The sequence below is a fragment of the Mesoplodon mirus genome (genome assembly GCF_964341445.2).
Source record: "Mesoplodon mirus genome assembly, chromosome: 3".
Taxonomy (NCBI): domain Eukaryota; kingdom Metazoa; phylum Chordata; class Mammalia; order Artiodactyla; family Ziphiidae; genus Mesoplodon; species Mesoplodon mirus.
Genome location: NC_138978.1, coordinates 71501709 through 71523001, shown reverse-complemented (window position 1 = coordinate 71523001; position 21293 = coordinate 71501709). Strand labels below are relative to the sequence as shown.

Here is a 21293-nt window from a genome sequence, read left to right as displayed (position 1 = left end):
TAGGGTACCATAAATAAAATTCTATTCTACAAATGAGGAAACTGAGGTTCAAAGGGACGGGGTCTGAAAACCAGGTGTTCAAAGGGCTCAGAGGAAGTCTGGTTTTTGTTTTTTCCCTCATCATCTGGACACAATCTCCATAAAGGAAAGTGGTTCCTCATAGTCTTCATAAAGTTCTTGCCATTGCTTCTGCCTCTGTCAGTCCCATGAAGATGAGTAAGAGGCAGCTCAATTTGTATTTCCAGATTTCTGAGATCTATACTACTTCCTGGAACCTTCTTACTGAACAGGATTGAGGGACGTAAGAGAAGAGGTATTAGAAATAAAAATAGTGGTGGCTGTAGTAGCAGATCTAATGATAATTCTTACCATGATAGTCACAAGTTTTATGGCTAATTGAGAATAATTTATCAACTTGATCAAAACAGTGTGAACCTTATACAAAGAAAATAAATGAACCCAAGTAGAAATCAATGCTCTTTGGGTTACTTATTTATTTATTTTTTGGCCATGCCATGTGGCATGAGGGATCTTAGTTCCCCAACCAGGGATCAAACCCATGGCCCCTGCAGTGGTAGTGTGGATTCTTCACCACTGGACTGCCAGGGAAGTCCCTGGGTTATTTATTTTCAATATGTGAACCTTTGTAACTATCTACAAAAACATTTTCTTCTATTAAAAGTTTAATGCATCTTAATCTTCAGCTCAACTGAAATAACAACAATAAAAAACCTGCCAACAAAACAAGTTTACCTTTCGTGCTTTTACAATTAATGCTGATAAAATTTTCCTCCCACTTTCAGCAAGGAATATCCTGTTGGCTGTTTCTGAAAGAATTACCTGAAAAATATCCATCCCCAAACAAAGAAAAAAGAGACCTATAATTAATTTGAATGGACATTTGACTTTATAGAGTATCTATGCATAAATAACTCAAATACAGTCAATACATGGTATGTGAATCTATTTCAGCAGGCAGACCACAGAGAAGGTCCTAAGTTACTAAAATATAAATAGCTCTTGAGGGCTTCCGTGGTGGCGCAGTGGTTAAGAATCTGCCTGCCAATGCAGGGGACACGGGTTTGAGCCCTGGTCCGGGAAGATCCCACATGCCGCAGAGCAACTAGGCCCAAGCGCCACAGCTTACTAAGCCTGCGCTCTAGAGCCCGCGAGCCACAACTACAGAAGCCCATGCACCTAGAGCCCATACTTCACAACAAGAGAAGCCACTGCAGTGGGAAGCCTGCGCACCGCAAAGAAGAGTAGCCCCTACTCGCCGCAACTAGAGAAAGCCCGCGCACAGCAACGAAGACCCAATGCAGCCAAAAATAAATAAATAAATAAAACAAAAATTTTTTTAAATACTTTAAAAAAATAGCTCTTGAACATATAATAAAAAAGATTAAAGGGAGATAAATATGAATTTAAATTCTGCTCAATTTCATATTAGAAAATCCAAAATAAATATTATACAACTCCAAAACATAGAAAAATAAAGATAATTTTGTTGTTAAATGACCTTATTTCATTTTAGGAAATCGATGATTTCACATCTGATTCAAATAAAAACATTCTAGAACACATACTAATTGATAGTAAGAAAAAGGATCTATATTTTAAGCAGCAATTTATACACATACATCTTTAGCGTCAAAATATTCTAGTCTGACAAAATGTGGTAGACCCAGGAAGTTATAGCAGAGGATGACAAATGGAGACAAATGAAGGGAAACAGCAGGCAGGGAAAATAAACTTAGCAGACTTTTTATTTGCCAATAGGAATAAGGATAATAAAGAGCAAAGGGCTGTCCTGTTTATATGCAGCTGGACTCTATGGCATGAGGGTGGGGATGAGTGGCTGGGTGAAGTCACTTACTGTTAAAAAAAATACCTGAAAAGCCTGTCGAATACAGTGAAGTTTGGCAAGAAAATCACTGTCTCCTAGGCACTCCAACATTTCAGTTCTAAGTAATAAACAGGGGAGACAACTGTTAAAGTGCATTTAGGATCAAGCCTACTACAGATTTGGACTCGAACAAGGCTTAACCTCGGGACCTTAATTAAAAAAAACACATGTCTTTTCAGTACTGACAAAACATGTAAAAATAATTCTTTTTGAGCCTAAAAACATATTTTCCCCTATTCTAATAAATATTTTTAACAAATATCAGACAAACATAGCAATAGCATCTTAATATTTTTTATAAACATAAGCAAGATACCTAAGCACTCTTGAGTAAATTTTTCCTTCTTCAACTAAATGCATGGCCTCTTCGTAAAAAGGGCAGTGGCAAAGAGATTCCAGACTGTAGATATGCTGTACTTCTTTGTGTTCTGCAAGCTAAGAATACAGTGGGTTAAAACAGACTACACTGATACGAGAAGAAAAACTATAAAAAATAGAAAATAGGATCTTGCTAATATTAAAATATACTCAATTTTATTAAAATGTGAAAATAATTCAGTAAGATTTTACAGCTAGTAAAGATGTGAATTCATTTTATTTCAATTCAGTTGTAAAAAAAGAGTAAAACTTTATAACAAGCTTAGTTAATTCTGAATCCAACTACAGTTCACCAACAAGAAAAACTGATGATGAAGCCTTGAAAAAAAAGAGAATTTTATCATCCAAAGAATGCTTAAAAGTATTATAACTCATGATTGTAAATGAAGTAAAGTTTTCTATAAAAACACTGTAATAATCTCAATTTGGCTAATTCTAGGGAATTTTTTTTTATATGTAGCTTCGACTAACCTTTGTATAACTGAAGAATAGTCATGTACATATGGCTAGCATAAAAACTCTACAAATGAAATTCCAGCCTTCTGATAGTTCATTAAAAAACAACAAATTTGTTGTACAGCAGAAACTAACACAACACTGTAAAGCAATTATACTCCAATAAAGATGCGAAAAAAAAGAAAATGATGACAAAAAAGAAAAAACACTGCAAACACTATAGAGTTGCCAGCTAAGCAGGAAAACTCTGGAGTGATTTTATTTTTCAATACCAGGTGATCCATTTAAATGGGACGCTGTAGAGGTTTTTTGTTTGTTTTTAATAACAGCTTTACTGAGAGATAATTCACATACCATAAAATTCACCTATTTAAGTGTACAATTCAGTGGCTTTTTGGTATATTCACTGGGTTGTACAATCAGCACCACGTTCTAATTTCAGAATATTTTTACTATGCCAACAAGAAACCCTCTGTCCATCAGCAGTCGCTCCCCATGCCCCTTTCTCTCTAGGCCCTGGAAACCAATAATCTTTCAGTGTCTATGGAATTTCCCACTCTGGAAACTTCACATAAATTGAATCAAGTAATATGCAGCATTCTGTGTTTGGCTTTTTTCACATAGCATAATGTTTCCAAGGTTCATCTATAACGCAGCATATATCAGTACTTCATTCTTTTTTATGGCTGAATTGTAGGGATATACCACATTTTGTTTATCCTTTCCTCAACTGATAGACTTGTGGGTTGTTCCCACTTTTGATAAACATGAATAAGAAAGACTGCTTTGAACATTTATGTACAAGTCTTTTATGTTTTCAATTCCCTTGAGTATATACCTAAAAATGGAAGTGTCAGATGGTAACTCTATGTTTAACTTTTTGAGGAAACTGTTTTGCAAAGTGGCTGCACCATTTTCCATTCCCACTAGCAATGTATGATGATTTAAATCTTTTCACACCTCTGCCAACAATTGTTATTGTCCATCTTTTTTTATTATAGCCACCCTAGTGGGCGTGAAGTGGTTTAAATTTCTCTAATGACTAATGATGTGGAACATCTTTTATCTCCTTATTGGCCCTTGTATATCTTCTTTGGAAAAATGTCTGTTCAAATACTTGGCCCATTTTTAAATTGGGTTATTTGTCTATTTATTGTTGGGTTGTAACAGTTCTTTATATATTCTGGATATAAGACCTTTGTCAGATACATGATTTTCAAATATTTTCTCCCATTCTACTGTCTTTTCACTTTCTTGGTGTCCTTTAAAGCACAAAAGTTTCTACTTTTGATAAATGCAAATTAATTGTTTGTTTTCTTTTGTCCGCCTTAACTTTTTCTTTTGTGCAGAGCATCAAGGTTGGCCAGAGGTGAGAGGTTAGGGACTTCTAAGGTCTTTCCTGGACACATGCATAGCCCTGCACATGCTTATGGCCATCTAGATTCTCAGAAATACGCTGGAGCTTTTCAAAGCTCCCTATAAACATCTCATTGCCCAATTTTTCCTTTTAAAAATTGGGCAGTGAGGCAGCTCCAGTGTTAAACAATTACCACTGATATTTTTCAACTAAGGCTCTAGGGATAGAAATTTTGCACAGAGCAAGCTCTAAGTCAGGTCAAATAAAGACAAGTCCTAAGAATGGAGCTCTGCAAGGAGCTGCCATACAAGCCAAATAGTGACGATTCTCTAGTGATGGGACTTTTGGGAAGCTCCAAAGCCATTAAGTTTCTTCCAGTGGCTGCTGAGCCCCTGATTTTCAGTTACCATAGTTAGTTATGAAGCTGTTGGTTTTCAAGACTCCTGTGGAGAGAGGGCTAGAAATAAAACAAGTTAAAATTTTACAAAGTTTACTGTTCTCATGGAGGTTCAGCTATTTTCCTTGAATAAATCCTCCTTGAATTTTTACAAATGTTTAATTTTCAGAGTTCTGAAAATTTTGATTTTTGACAATTTTTGCCAGTGTTTCCATTGTTTCTGTGGAGGAGATCTTTGGAAGTTTTTGCTCTACTATCCCAGAAGTGTTTCTCCATGCTGTAGTTCTGGCACTTCATATGCACCCATGCTGGGCTAAATGCTTTAACTTGATGATCTCATTTCTTTACAACCACTCATAAAGTAGGTACTATTACTATCCACCTTTTATAGGTAAAGAAACAGAGATTTAGATTAGCAGGAACTTGCCCCAAGGCCCACTACTAAATGGTAGAACTTAAAACCAGGCATTCATTCCAGAGCTTATATGTACTTTTAAATATCAAACTATACGTACTCTCCTATCAGCCTTATCCAAAAATCCAAAGGAGAATAAGTTTACACATCAGCATTATTTAGGACAGTATATATATATATGTCTATTAGTCCAGAGGCAAAAAAAAAAAAAGTAAACAAAATGACAATACCTGCCATTATATACTGTCTGCTTTAAGTAATATTTCCCGCATGTTTTAAGGAAGATATATTATGCTAAAGGCAAAGTGTATTTGAGGTTAAAAAAAAGCTAACAGTTTAAAAAATTAGAGTGGAAATTCTTTAGATATTAAATAATTTAAAGTTTTGTACCACTGTCAAAACAATAGGATCTATGTACACCTACCAGCAGAGAAAAATTCTAAGGAGGAAATTGGGGCTCCAATTAAACTCTCTACATAAAATAATTTATACTAATAAGAAGTGAACTAATCCAACAATGAGGGATTCCAAGATCAAGTCTTGATTTTTTAGTCTATCTTGTTTATTTGTTGGTTTGGCTGAGGTGATCGTTTAAGTCTCTTAAAACAAGCCTGCAGCTGTGAAAATACATCATATTGAAGATTTGACACTGGCTAACATTATCATCAATTCTTCATAAGAGACAATGACAACTCAGAAACAATAATTTAAATAATGTCTTAAGGGCTTCCCTGGTGGCACAGCGGATAAGAATCCGCCTGCCAATGCAGGGGGCACGGGTTCGATCCCTGTTCCAGGAAGATCCCACATGCTGCGGAGCAACTAAGTCTGTGCGTCACAACTACTGAGCCTGCACTCTGGAGCCCATGAGCCACAACCACTGAGCCCACGTGCTGCAACTACTGAAGCCCGCACACCTAGAGCCCGTGCTCCACAACAAGAGAAGCCACCACAACGAGAAGTCTGCGCACCACAACGAAGAGTTGCCCCGCTCGCCACAACTAAAGAAAGCCCGCGCACAGCAGCAAGACCCAACGCAGCCAAAAAAGTAAAAATAAAATTAAATCTTAAAAAAAAAAAGTCTTAAGTTTTTTAAAGCAAAAAGCAAATCACTAAGATGATGGCTTTAATTCTAATTTTAGCATGTATCTTAGAGGAAGAATTTTTTTGACAAAATTCCCAAAAACTTTTTAAAAGGTTTCAGAAAAAGATTAACATTTTACTAGAGCTGTTACTTCAGAAGCAGTCAGAAACACAGTTTAATCCCTGCAAAACATGCAATTTACCATGAAAAAGGGTTCTTTTTCTTTGCTGGCTGAAACTTGAAACGTCCTTTATTTCTAAATTATTTAACATCCCAAATTACTTCCCCCTTGCCCTCCATGAGATGCAAGAGGGACTATGTCTTATCCTCTTTGACAAGCAATGACTTTGCTGAATGTGAAGTAGTATTTTTAAAAGCCTTAATATTTTTTAAAGCCTCTGAACAACCATGAAAGAAATGTCCAAAGTTCCCAAACTATTATAAGCTGGGGCATAATAGGCTAAGTTCAATTTTAATACAGACTATTTTTTACATTTACATTTTCCTTTCAAAATAATCACGTAAAATTACAAATAGGACTTACAGTTAAAGAAAGCGGGCTGATTGTATCTCCTATGTCACTAATAGAAAAGAAATAAAAAAGGAAATAAACCCACAATAACCACCTTCTAAAATGGCCCTCATTATGATTCTCTCTTCCTGGTACTTCATGCCTCATCCCATGTTGAAGAGGGCTGACCTGTGTAACCAATAACATATAGAAATAATGGAGTGTGATTTCTGAGGCTAGAACATAACAGTCACTGCTTCTGTCTCACTCTCTCTTGGGGAAACCAGGTGCCACGTTGTGAACAGGCTCCAGCAGTCTTATTGAAAAGTCCATAAAACCGTAAAAACTTAGGTTTTCTACCAACAGGGAGCACCAACATGCCATTCATGTAAGTGATCTTGGGGCAGATTCTCCAGCTCCAGTTAACCTTCAGATGACTGTAGCCCCAGCCAACATACTTGACTACAACTTCACAAAAGACCTCAAGCCAGAACCACTTCCAAATTCTTGACCCTCAGAACAATGAGATAACATATATTTGCTATTGTTATTATTGTATGGGAAATAACTGGGGGAGTGGGCAGGCGTCCAGTCTCAGAATTTCTGGAATCACTTCTTTGTGCTGGCAACCTCCGTGACCTTGAGCATGCTGAACTCGCAGTCTTGATCAGGGGCCAGTCTCCCCCACTGTGACAATGTCACCAATCTGGATGCCCCTGAAGCAGGGGGACAGGTCCATGGACATATTCTTATGTATTTCTGGATGTAGTGGAGGTAGTCTCAGCAGACAACAATAGTCCTCTGCATCTTCATCTTGGTCACCACACCAGATAGGATCTGCCCTCAGATGGAGACATTACCAATAAAGGGACATTTCTTGTCAATGTAGGTGCCCTCGATGGCCTTCCGGCTGCCTTGAAGCCCAGGCCAATGTTCTTGTATTGTGGGAGCTTCTCCTCGACACTTTCTCCAAGCAGGACCCTCTTTTTATTTTGAAAGATGGTATCTGCTGCCTTTGGTAGGGAGGCTCAGTCTAGGAGTCACTCCTTATCTAATATATGCGGCTTCACAATTAAATACCAAAACGATGGGCTCCTTAGACTAGCCCTAGGATTTAGTTCTCACAGGACTAACCCTAAGGCCCAAGAGCTCCAGAAAACCACCCCATAAGACTTGGATTTTAAGAAGGTGACTCCTAAAATGCTTGTGCCTCTATTAAACTCCAAGTGTGGAACCCCCAGGACTTAGAAGGCTCTAATCTAGATTAACACAAAGACACATGCCCTCTACTTGATTTAATCCCTAGGAAATTGAGGACTCTGGCAATTAACTCCCAAACTGGGGCATGTGGTCCACTTTTTAGCACACACTTCTGAGACCCAGGACAGGACCTACAGCCTTGGCACCAGCCCCCAGCCCACACCTGAATTCTACTGGTTTTAGGACAGTAAATTGTGGGTAATTTATTACATAGCAACAGATAACTAATATAACAGTGGAAATAATACTAAGAGCAAAAGGAAGACACACAGATTTCCAAACACTGGAAAGCAAATGGAAGTGTGTGGACAGATGAAAGAGATGAGGAAGCCATAGTCCAGAGTAAGTTCAAGAGGGGATACAGTCAAAGAGGAGACATTTGCTAAGCAGAGCCTCAAAGAGAACCAGGCTCACAGTGAGCAGGTATGAGGGCAGGACTGAAGAAGAGGGATTGAAAATAGTAGTTTAAATGACAGTCTGTCCAAACAACTGTAGTTGTCCTATATCTTATTCTACTCTCTGCCCCAGAAAAAAAGAATTTGCAACCAGAGAACATTTCTCTTTAAAAATTACTTGAACGGGGGCCTCCCTGGTGGCGCAGTGGTTAAGAACCTGCCTGCCAACGCAGGGGACACAGGTTCGAGCTCTGGTCTGGGAAGATGCCGTGGAGCAACTAAGCCCATGCGCAACAATTTCTGAGCCTGTGCTCTAGTGCCCGCGAGCTACAAGTACTGAGCCCAAGTGCCACAACTACTGAAGCCCACATGCCTAGAGCCCGTGCTCCGCAACAAGAGAAGCTACCGCAATGAGAAGCCCGTGCACCACAACGAAGATTAGCTTCCGCTCACTGCAACTAGAGAAAGCCCTCGCGTAGCAACGAAGACCCAATGCAGCCAAAAATAAATAAATAAAATAAACTTATTAAAAAAAAAATTACTTGAACGGAAACTCCCTGGCAGTCCAGTGGTTAGGACTCCATGCTTTCACTGCCAAGGGCCTGGGTTCAATCCCTGGTCAGGGAACTAAGATCTCACAAGCTGCGTGGTGCAGCCAAAAAACAAACAAACAAAAATTACTTGAACTACCTGGGGAAAGTAAGTCTGCTAGGGTGAGTGATGGGTCCCCCAGAGTAAGGCCCTCTTCATTCTGCACCCAGGTGTGCCCTGACTATTAGGCTCTTTACAGACCATTCATCCTAAAGAAAAGCCTGCCAATCAGCAACCTCAAAGAAGTCAACTGAGCCCAGTTATCCTTCCTGTTCACCTATTCAAGGAAGAAACAAACAGAAAACAATGCTCTAAACCTCCACAATCTACCTAAGGAAATCAGTTCAGTCACCAGCTAAGCTTTCAAATTTAAAAGGAAAACCACTGGCACAAGAATGAAAGCCCAAGATAAAAGAGACAAATTGACCCCAGAGGAAGTAAGATAATTCTGGATTGCTAAAAACAAGTGCTATCAAGTCAGAGAGGTACAGAAAAAGCTTTCCAAGCTTCCTTTTAGACTATGAGTATAGGTATCTGAATTATAAGAAATAAAATTTTTTCTCTTTAAAGAGCACCCTAAAATTTATATATTAAACATGCACACAGTGCAGAGTGGTAATTCTAAGAAAAACTAAATTTACAGCTAAAAACGCTCTCTCTGCAATATTAGTTTCTACCTATCAAATGACAATCTCTTTAACAGATGGGAGAGTTAGGAGAGTACTCAATGCAGTCGTACCCTAACATTAAAAAGACTTTTCAGAACTTGAAAATTAAGCTAAGTGAAAGAACATCAAACACAAAAGATCATATATTGTGTGATTCTATTTGTATGAAATGTCCAGGATAGGCAAATTCATAGAAACAGAAGGTATAGGAGTAAGTGCCAATGGCGATTAGGCAGAGAAAAGGGAGCGATGACCAATAGGGAGGAGTTTCTTTTGGGGGTGATAAAAATGTTCTAGAATTACAAAGTTTGCACACCTCTGAATATACTAAAAAACACTGAATTGTATACTTTAAAACTGAATTTTATAGTATGTGAATTATATCTCAATAAAGCTATTATTTTAAAAAAAGACTTTTCAGAGAAAAAGGGCTCTGGTTCCAAACCAATGTTTGGCAAAGCTTATACAGGAAAATTTTGTAATCACTTTCACAAATGATGACCAACCTTAGAGAAAAGCCTATGCCAGGACTTGTTCTAATCTAAATAGGTGAAAACTCTTTCTGATAATTCTGAATAAAGCTTTCAAATGATCACACTGTTTAACTTCATAAGGAGTTCTGGTCTTATTTTCTTAATAACTTTCTGCATTAAGCAGTTTTTCTTAAGTGCTTGGCATACAGTAAATGCTATTAAAAACAATTTAACAAACATTTCTTAGTACGCAATTTATCTTGGAACATTCACATTCTGAGATCATACATTTATACCCTAGAAGCATTCCTAGGGTTTCTCAGATAGTGAGCCCTTCTTGTGGTATTCATGCATTTTGTTTTCCATAAGATTTTTTTTAGTTTATCAAAGTTTTGTTAACTTAAACCACAAATTTAAAGTGACTACAATGAATACTTGGCAAAATATTTTTTAAGGTTGCATATTATAAAGAAACTTTAGAGCAATTTGCTCTAAAGGTATATTGTTCTTCACAGTGGGAAAAATGCAAAGTGACTTGCAATTCTCTTTACAAACCATTTAGGACATAAGTGTCTACAGCAAGAAAGATAAAAAGCATTTGACAAAATAAAACATCCTTTTATGATAAAAATTCTCAACAAATTGGCATAGAAGGAATGCACCTCAACATAATAAAGGCCACATATGACAAGCCCACAGCTAACGTCATATTCAACAGTGAAAGGTCGAAAACTCTTTCTCTAAGATCAGGAACAAGACAAGGGTGCCCACTCTCACCAATCCTATTTAACATAGCACTGTTAAGTTCTAGCCAGAGCAATTAGGCAAGAGACACAAAGAAAAGACAGTCAAATCAGAAAGAAGTAAAATTGCCTCTGTTTTTACATGATATGATCTTATACACAGAAAGATCCTAAAGACTTCACCAAAAAACTATTAGAACTAATAAACAAATTCAGTAAAGTTGCAGGATACAAAAATCAATATACAAAAATCAGTTCCATTTCTATGCCCTAAAACAAACTATCAAAAAGAGAAAATAAGAAAAGCCCATTTACAATAGCATCAAAAAAGTAAAACACTTAGGAATAAATTTAACCGAGGAAATGAAAAATCTGTAGAGTGAAAACTATAATATTTTGATGAAGAAACTGAAGAAGACACGAATAAATGAAAAGATACTCATGTTCATGGATCAGAAGAATATTGTTAAAATGTCCATACTACCTAGAGCCATTAGAGATTCATTGCAATCCCTATCAAAATTCCAATCGAATTTTCCACAGAAACAGAAAAAAAAAATCCTAAAATTTGTGTGGAACCACAAAAGACCCCAACTAGCCAGAGCAATCCTAAGAAAGAACAAAACTGGAGGTATTTTACTTCCTGATTTCATACAATAATACAAAGCTGAAGTAATCACACAGTATCATACTAGTACAAAAATAGACATAGACCAATGGAACAGAACCAAGAGCCCAGAAATAACCCTTGCATATAAAGTCAACCAATATTTGACAAAGGGGCCAAGAATATTCAGTGGGGAAAGGACTCTTCAATAAATGGTAGCGGGAAAACTGAATAACCACATGCAGAAAGACACTGGAATCCTATTTTACACCACTCACAAAAATTAACTCAAAATGAATTAAAGACATAAACATAAGACCTGAAACCATAAAACTCCTAAAAAAAAAAATAGGGAGAAAAAGCTCCTTGACATTTGTCTTGACAACAGTTTTTTGGATATGACACCCAAAGCACAAGCAACAAGGCAAAAATAAACAAGTGGGATTGAATTAAACTAAAACGCTTCTGTACAGAAAAAGAAACAATCAACAAAATGAAAAGGCAACCTACAGAATGGGAAAAAATATTTGCAAACCATCTATCTGATAAGGGGTTAATATTCAGAGGGCCTGAATAGACATTTTTCCAAAGAAGACACAAATGGCCAACAGGTACATTAAAAGGTGTTAAACATCACTAATCATTAGGGAAATGTAAATCAAAACTATAATGAAACATCACCTCAAACAGAATAGCTATCAGCAAAAAGACAAGAGATAACAAATGCTGGCGAGGATGTGGAGAAAAGGAAACCCTGGTGCATGGTTGGTAGAAATGTAAACTGGTACAGCTACTATGGAAAACAATATGGATGTTCCTGAAAAAATTAAAAATATAATTCAGCAATCCTACTTCTTTTCTGGGTATATACCAAAAAATATAATTCAGGGCTTCCCTGGTGGTGTAGTGGTTAAGAATCCGCCTGCCAATGCAGGTGACACGGGTTTGAGCCCTGGTCCGGGAAGATCCCACATGCTGCAGAGCAACTAAGCCTGTGCACCACAACTACTGAGCCTGTGCTCTAGAGCCCACGAGCCACAACTACTGAGCCTGCATGCCACAACTACTAAAGCCCGTGCGCCTAGAGCCTGTGCTCCGCAACAAGAGAAGCCACTGCAATGAGAAGCCCAAGCACCTCAACAAAGAGTAGCCCCCACTCGCTGCAACCACAGAAAAGCCCGCATGCAGCAATGAAGACCCAATGCAGCCAAAAATAAAATTAAATAAATAAAATAAAATAAAAAAATTTAAAAAATATATATGTATATAATTCAGCAATCCTACTGCTTTTTGGGTATATATAAAAAAAAATGAAATCACTATCTTGAGATATCTACATTCCCATGTTCACTGCAGCACTATTCACAATAGCCAAGAAATGGAAACAAGTCAAGTGTCCATCAATGGATGAATGGATAGAGAAGATGTGGTATACATATATTTATATATATTCAATGGAATATTATTCATCCATAAGAAAGAAATCCTGCCATTTGCAACAATATGTATGGGGCAGGGCCTTGAAGGCATTATGTTACGTGAAGTCAGACAGAGAAAGATAAATACAGTTCACCCTTCAACAATGTGGTGGTTAGGGGCGCTGACCCCCCATGTGGTTGAAAATAGTCATCCCTTGGTTTCCTCAAAGGACTGGTTCCAGGACCTGCCTCAGACACCAAAATCCTCAGATGCTCAAGTCCTATTGTTGGCCCTTAGTATTCGCAGTTTCACATCCTCGGATTCAACCAACTGCAGATAATGCAGTATGTATTTATTGAAAAAAACCCACGTATAAATGCACCTACACAGTTCAAACCTATGCAGTTCCAGGGTCAACTGTACTGTATGTTATCACGTACATGTGGGATCTAAAAAAGCCAAACTCATAGAAACAGAGATTTAGAATGGTGAGTGCCAGGAACTGGGGGTGGGAAAAATGGGGAGATGCTGGTCGAAGGGTACAAACGTCCAGTCAGAAGATGAATAAGTTCTGGGGATCTAATGTACAGCATGGTGACCCCAGTTAACAATACTACATTATATGCTTGAAAGTTACTAAGAGAGTAGATCTTAAACGTTCCCACCACAAAGAAAAAAAGGTAGTCATGTGAGGTGCTGGAGGTGTTAACTAACCTCACTGTGTTCATTATTCCACAATATATGTGTATCAAATCATCACTTTGTACAGCTTAAACTTACACAAAGTTATATGTCAACTATATCTCAATAAAGCTAGAAAAAACAGAAAGATAACCCTGTCTATATAGAATAGTAAAAAGAAGAGGAAATAGCTTCTTCACAAAACAAGTAGATATGTTCTGTGTGTTGCAAACTTACAAGTATAAAAATGTAAGGAAAAAGATGAACAATTCAGGAGATGATACTGTAAGCAATAGCTAAAATATACATATACAGAAAAATCTTGAGACGATGAAAGATTATGGTCAGTACAGCTTTAAAAAAGGCAGAATCAAGGTTTAGGGTACAGGGTGTTGGAACACCTAAAGCTTTCCACACTCGAGCTTGAATTCACACATCAATTACAGCTGTGTGATACTATCGATATGAAAAAGGACAGCATTAGTATCCAAAATCTACCATAAAAATGAAATAATTCTAAGACAAAATTGGCCATATGTGATTTTTTAAAGCTGTTTCAAGTAGAAAAAGATGACCACTTTGCAATCTTCTCTTTGGATAAAAAATTTAAATCTCAGTGGAAAACAAATTACCCATAAATCTGTAATTCAGTGATCACCACTCCTTACACATTAGTGTATTTATATCTAGTCTTCTTTTCCTCAGCCTAAATACTTACATAATATACCACATACATGCTTTTCTTTGTTACAAAATTATAAGCATACTCTCTCTATAAAACCTACATACTACTGTTTTCGCTTAACATATGTTCCCATGTCATTAAAAATTATTGGAAACATGTTTATGGCAATATAATACTTCAAATTATGGATGTTCCATAATTTGGCATTAGACTGTTTTCAGGTTTTCATTATTATTAAAAATGCTACAGTGAATATTTTTATATATAAATCTTTGAATCCGATCATTTCCTTGGAAAAAATATCTAGAGGTATGATCTCTCAGCTAAAGAATCTGAATATGTTTAAGACACTTGATATAAGGTTAATTGCTTTCCATTGAGACACTTATATGCCTCACCCATAATCCACAGTGTATGAAAGTGCTTATCTAAAGTTTGTGTTTACATGTCTACCTCTCTAAAGAGACTCTAAGCTCCTGTGGGAACTTATATTCATGGTATATTCATCTGTGTATCCCAGTATCTTATCATCTTTGTATCTATCTACAGAGTTGATACTAAATAAATGGCTACTGCACTGAATTACAGCACAATGGCAAAACTGTATTCTCCACCTAAAAAGAATAAGAAATCCTCATTAGGAACATACATGTCCTACCTCTGCTGCTGAAGCAAAAGAATCGGTTGATGTGACACTCAAGGTGTCTCTCAGGCCAAAGTCATCCATATTCCCCTTCATGGTGATATCTGTATCTTTATCTTAAAAGAAAAGGTGAAAAGTTCAGAAATTGACATTCCTTGTCATTGCCATATTTCATATTCTATGGTTGTTCTTTTTCTTTTTTTGTTTAAACATCAGTCTTTATGTAGAATTCTGGAATCTAAAAGGAAAACAATACAGATCAATGGGATATAATCTGACAAGACTCTCCAAGTGCTTCAAACTGATTCTGAACACTGTCAAGAAGAGGAGAAAGTACTATAAAGGAGACATGTTTATTTTTCAAAGATATTAAACTATTTCAGATTTTAAAAGCTTTTGAGTAAATAATAACTTAAACTGGTATATAATAACTGGAGTTGGATTATCTACCAGCTATCAGCATATACCACAGATAGTTTGAAACAGAGCAATTTAAGTTGCCCAAATCGGGATAACTGGTAGGTTCATTCAAATTAAATGAATTATGCGCATAAAATGTTGTCTGGCCAGTCACTTGTGATAAACTGACCAATTAAAATAATTCAGGAAGATATCTTCAGTCTCTAAGGTCTACTTTAAAACACTGAAAGGCCCAAAATGATCTGGTTTAGGTCCCTGATGTTTATTCTGCTTACTTGATGATCAAATATAACTGCCCCAATTATTTTATTTTTATTTATTTATTTTTTGGCCACACTGTGGCAGCTTGTGGGTCTTAGTTCCCCAACCAGGGATTGAAACTGGGCCCCTGGCAGTGAGGGCACAGCGTCTAACCACTGGACAGCCAGGGAATTCCTCCCCAATGATTTAAAGTGTTGAAAAATTTTAAAGGCATTTGTAAACGGCTAATATGACCATACCAAAACAGGCTACCTATTACCAATACAAAGCATTCTGAACGTCCATGTCAATATCTTCACACGCTATCATCAGGAATCTAACTGTTAACATGACATTTTCATTGGTACAGCTACTATGGAGAACAGTACGGAGGTTCCTTAAAAAACTAAAAATAGAGCTACCATATGATCTTGCAATCCATTCCTGGGCATATATATGGAGAAAAACATGGTCCGAAAGGATACATGCACCCCAATGTTCATTGTAACACTGTTTACAATAGCCAAGACATGGAAGCAACGTAAATATCCATCAACAGAGGAACGGATAAAGAAGATGTGGTACATATATACAACGGAATCTTATTCAGCCATAAAAAAGAACGAAATAATGCCATTTGCAGCAACATGGATGGACCTAGAGGCTGTCATACTAAGTGAAGTAACTCAGAGAAAGATAAATATCTTAATGATATGGCTTATATGTGGAATCTAAAAAGAAATGATACAAATGAACTTGTTTACAAAACAGAAACAGACTCACAGACTTAGAGAAGGAACTTATGGGTACCAGGGAGGAAGGGTGGAGGGAAGGGATAGTTAGGGAGTTTGGGATTGACATGCACACACTGCTGTAGTTAAAATGGATAACCAACAAGGACCTACTGATTGGCACAGGGAACTCTGCTCAACATTATGTAACAACCTAAATGGGAAAAGAATTTGAAAAAGAATAGATACATATACATACATATATATATATATATATATATATATATATATATATATATAACTGAATCACTTTACTGTTTATAGTTTTTTAACTAACACAATATTATTAATCAACTATACTCCAATATAAAATAAAAAGTTTAAACAAATTACATTTTCAAACAAATTCAGTACTCGCTTATAGATGTGACTACATTGTAGCAAGCAACTGATACTCTTCAAATTCTATCACAAGTACGAAAAAAGCAAAGAACAAAATATATACGGATTTTTATTTTTATTTTCAATCTGCTTAATTTGTCAGATACTTAATCTTGTTTGAAAAGAAATTGTAAATCTCTTTGGCTTTCATTAATCCAAGTTTCTATTCCATCATTTTTTTCCAAAATAAAGGTCATTACCTTTACCATAAATGTTCCAAATCCTGTTTACAACCCCCAAGTACCAGAAAAGAGACCTTTTGTGATGCTCTACAGGAAGTGTAAAGTTTTAAAAAATCCAAACCATTAATTTAGTTGAAACTCAAAAGTTTTGCCATTTGTATTCCAATCTCTAAGCCAAGCAGAAGAGCGAACTGGGACAAGGTTTATTCCTATTAAGTATCAAAAATAACCATACGCATAGCATATTTTTTTCTACTTTATATTTGGTGGGACCATAGTTGACATTTTAACCATTTATCTTCCAAATTTAAGTTATAATTGTTTTCAAATGAAGCTTACATCAATCCTTTTAAAATACCTAACTTGTCAGTTCAAAATCCTACTACTAAATGACTATTAACTGAACAAAATCTGAGGTTAAATTATTCTATTTTCAAAAATAAAAGTTCTTTTAGGAATTTAAAATTTTTCCATCAAACTTGAGAACAAAACAACATAATCGTTTTATACTTATAAACAGCTATAAAACTGGTATTTTGAGGCACTCATGTATCCAGAAAAATTCCCAGTATTCTCTTTTCAGTGCACATATGACCTTTGAAAATACATACACAAACTCTGAGGAATCAATTATTTACAAAATTAAATCAGCATTCATAACTTTCAAACCTTTATCTTCTTAATTATTTTCCATCGTTGGTATTAATTCTGCAAAAAAAAAAATCACAGTACAACCTTCATTATGCCAAAGCACGTTTAAAGTGGGATTAAGTTACAAGTCAACTAAGTTAAATCTTGGTTCCATATGCCTTTTGCTATTTTCGGAGTAGAACACAGACGTTTATCTTATGTCACTTTACCTTTCAGGCATTACCCAGGAGCTGTTAAAAGTCTGTTTTACTTCACTCAACAGTAACCAGCCATTCAATGTCATCCAGATCAGCTACCATGGTTGTATTTTATTTTTTTTTAATCTAACAAAGAAAAGTGGCTCAGAGGAACTGTAAAGTCTTACTCATTAAACCCAACTTCATAAGCCACAGACCATATCTCTCATTTCAGTAATTGTTATGATTCCTGGAATGACAACTTAATAATTTTGAAGAGAAATAATACATCTGTTTTTTAGATAAGCCAATAAAAAGTATAAAGAAAGAATATTGGGCAATATTTAACTGCTTTTGTGCAGTTTTAAAATTTACATACTTAAACTTTTAATTTTTCTTTTCTTTTTTTTTAAGTTTTGCCTGCGTTGGGTCTTCGTTTCTGCGCACGGGTTTTCCCTAGTTGCAGTGAGCGGGGGCTACTCATTGTTGCGGTGTGTGGGCTTCTCATTGCGGTGGCTTCTGTTGCGGAGCACAGGCTCTAGGCACGCGGGCTTTAGTAGCTGTGGCACGTGGGCTCAGTAGGTGTGCCTTGCGGGCTCTAGAGCGCAGGCTCAGTAGTTGTGGCGCATGGGCTTAGTTGCTCTGAGGCATGTGGGATCTTCCCGGACCAGGGCTCAAACCCGTGTCCCCTGCATTGGCAGGTGGATTTCTAACTACTGTGCCACCAGGGAAGCCCTGCCAAATGTATTCTTTACTCAAGTTTTCGGTTTCTCTTGAATCTTCTCCAACATATAAATTTCTCTCCTTCTGTTCCCTTGCCCCATGCTACCCAGGAACACATACTGTTTTATAATATGCAGCTCAAGTACTATCTAACCCCTGCATGCATTCTCCTCCAAAAACTACCTAATTTGTTGCTTCTATGTAACGCAGTACAAAAAAGATGTTAAAACCATGGGCTTTGGAGCCAGACAGCTTAGATTCAAAGTCTGACCCTGCTACTTTTTAGCTGTGTAACCTTGGGTAAGTCTCTTATCTTCTCCATTCCTCAGTGTTCTCAACTGTAAAATCGGAATAAAATCTACCACACAGGGTTGTGTGAGAATTAAACAAGTTAATACAGTCAGCCCTCCGTAACTACAGGTTCCACATCAGAGGAGCCAACCAACCACAGATGGGGGGGAAAATCCAGAATATTCCAAAAAGCAAAGCTTGAATGTGTTGTGTGCCAGGAACTATTACATAGCACTAACATTGTATTTGCAACTATTTACGTAATATTTACATTGTACTAGGTATTATAAGTAATCTAGAGATGATTTAAAGTATATGGGAGGATGTGCATAGGTTATATTCAAATACTACAACATTTTATATAAGGGACTTGAGCATCCACGGATTTTGGTATCCATGGGGAGTAGGGATGACTGTATATGTAAAGTAAGCACTGGATAAATGTTAGCTATTCATATTATTATGCAAAAGATAAGGACATACCATTTAATACACTCTCTGAATCTTTATTTAATTACTGCCTGAATATGCAACCTGTCTGTCCAGCTGGACTGAAACAACTTGAATGGATGAACTTTCTCTTTTTTTTCCTCTTTCCTTTTTCTTTCATTTTTTCTTTTTTCTGATGGTTCCTAAAGTTCTCAGTACAGCATTGAACACAATGTAAACTTAATTATTCGTTCACATAAACTAAATAAAACTTGTTATTATAGACTGACCATTCTCAACACATGAAAAATCCCTATTTTAAAACCTCTCATGTATTTCCCCTGGGTCATTTTGCCTGTTCTATGACTTTAACTTGTTTTAAGAGCACTGTTAAAATTCTTATGTTTCTAAAATCCAACCCTAAATTAATTAAACTTATGATGCTATAAACGTGAAATATTCAGCTTAAGCCCCTTAAGGACTCATCATTAACCTTAGAAGTGCCTAAAAGAAAGCTTTCCACATAATTGGACGATTAAATATAAAAAAATGCTCCATGCGTTGCCTCATTGGCTCTCAGTGGGGCAGCTTTTTTTTTTCCTAACCTTCTTAAATAGTAAATCTAACATTTTTAAGAACATTTTTTTACATGTCTCAATCATCCAGAGCTTTTAAAACATTCATGCATAGACATAAACTATGTTCTTTGGAAGAACACTGAAAGTATACTGCTTACTTTTAACTAAACAGTCATATATTTTAGGCCGAAAATCTGACTGGGTTCAAGTCTTCCTCCTTCTTTAACAATCTCATAATTCACATATTACTTAAGTTTTTTCCAAAGCAGAATTTGCTTGAAAGTTATACAAAGAAAAAGAAAAAACTAGAGGACACTTCAGCTCTGGAACTTGGAACCTCAAGCCTGGATCTATTTCTTTAAACCAAACCAAGTGGGTTTTCTGCATGTCTCATTTTTGCCATGCCCAGGCATATTCTATTTTCTGTCACTTAGAAGGCATCAGGTCTATTTTAACTTCAGCAGATTCTAGTGGAGATTCCAAAGATGCCACTCTTCTTTTCAAATCCAGGCTGTCCACTGTGGATTTTATAACACCAACAAGAAGAGGAAGCCTGCCAAATGTCTCAATGTCATCTGACTTCTATGTCACCAGCTATTCTCCAGATGATTTTTAGCAGTTTAAATATGACATGGAACCTTATCTTTTTTATGGTTTTATTAAAAATGGAAAAGGTCCTGCTGCTGACAAGTTATTTTCCAGAATCTGCTATAATCTGTTAAAATAATTAAGAAATCTAGAAAATTACTGCTGTTCTTTGTTTATCCTGTATGACTATGTGCTCCTTCCACACTGTGGATAATTTTTTACTCTCATTTACTTTAATACTACAGAAAAATTTGAGAGAAAAAACCGAACTGGAATACAAAAACCAAAAACAACATAGGGGAGAGGGAATTGGGTGAAGGTAGTCAAAGGTACAAACTTCCAGGTATGTAATGTAAAACATGATAAATATAATTTGCACTACTGGAAGTTACATATGAAAGTTGTTAGGAGAGTGAATCCTGGGACCTCCCTGGTGGTCCAGTGGTAAAGAATCCACTTTACAATGCAGGGCACATGGTTTCGATCCCTGGTCAGGGAACTAAGATCCCACATACCGCAGGGCAACTAAGCCTGTGCCACAACTACTGAGCTTGCGCGCCTCAACTAGACAGCCTGCGTGCTGCACACCACAGAGCTAAGGCGTTCTCAACTCCACATGCCACAGCTACAGACCCCATGTGCTCTGGACCCCGCACACCACAACTAGAGACAGAAAAACCCGCACACCACAACAAGAGAGAAGCCCGTGCACTGCAACGAAAGATCCTGCATGCCTCAACGAAGATCCTGCGTGCTGCAACTGAGACGCAATGCAGACAAAAAATAAATAAATAATAAATAAGTCTAAAAAAGAGAGAGTAAATCCTAAGAGTTCACATCACAATAAAAAAAATTTTTTCCCTATTTCTTTTTTTGTATTGCCTATTTCACCATTTTATTTTTTTACGTATTTTTTTATATATCAGGTTCTTATTAGTTATCTATTTTATACATATTAGTGTATATATGTCAATCCCAATCTCCCAATTCATCCCACAACAACCACCCCGATCCCCGCTTCCCCTCTTGGTGTCCATATGTTTGTTCTCTACATCTGTGTCTCTATTTCTGCCTTGCAAACTGGTTCATCTGTACCATTTTTTTAGATTCAACATATACATGTTAATATACGATATTTGTTTTTCTCTTTCTGACTTACTACACTCTGTATGAC

The 21293-nt window shown here is 36.6% G+C and overlaps 1 protein-coding gene across 6 annotated transcripts in view; it reads right to left on the bottom strand.

Annotated features, from left to right (window-relative positions):
* The window catches only part of MIGA1 (mitoguardin 1), a 95249-nt gene that overhangs the window by 11482 nt on the left and 62474 nt on the right, over nt 1-21293 (bottom strand). For 3 of the 6 annotated variants that reach the window (XM_082615676.1, XM_082615674.1, XM_082615677.1), the window contains exons 8-11: nt 14685-14785; nt 2223-2341; nt 1877-1964; nt 754-840 (exon numbers count right to left, since the gene is read on the bottom strand). In XM_082615676.1, the coding sequence (XP_082471802.1) occupies nt 754-840; nt 1877-1964; nt 2223-2341; nt 14685-14785 (395 nt within the window). The remainder of the gene's footprint in view (nt 1-753; nt 841-1876; nt 1965-2222; nt 2342-14684; nt 14786-21293) is intronic. The other 3 variants (XM_082615675.1, XM_082615678.1, XM_082615679.1) reach the window with 2 other exon arrangements.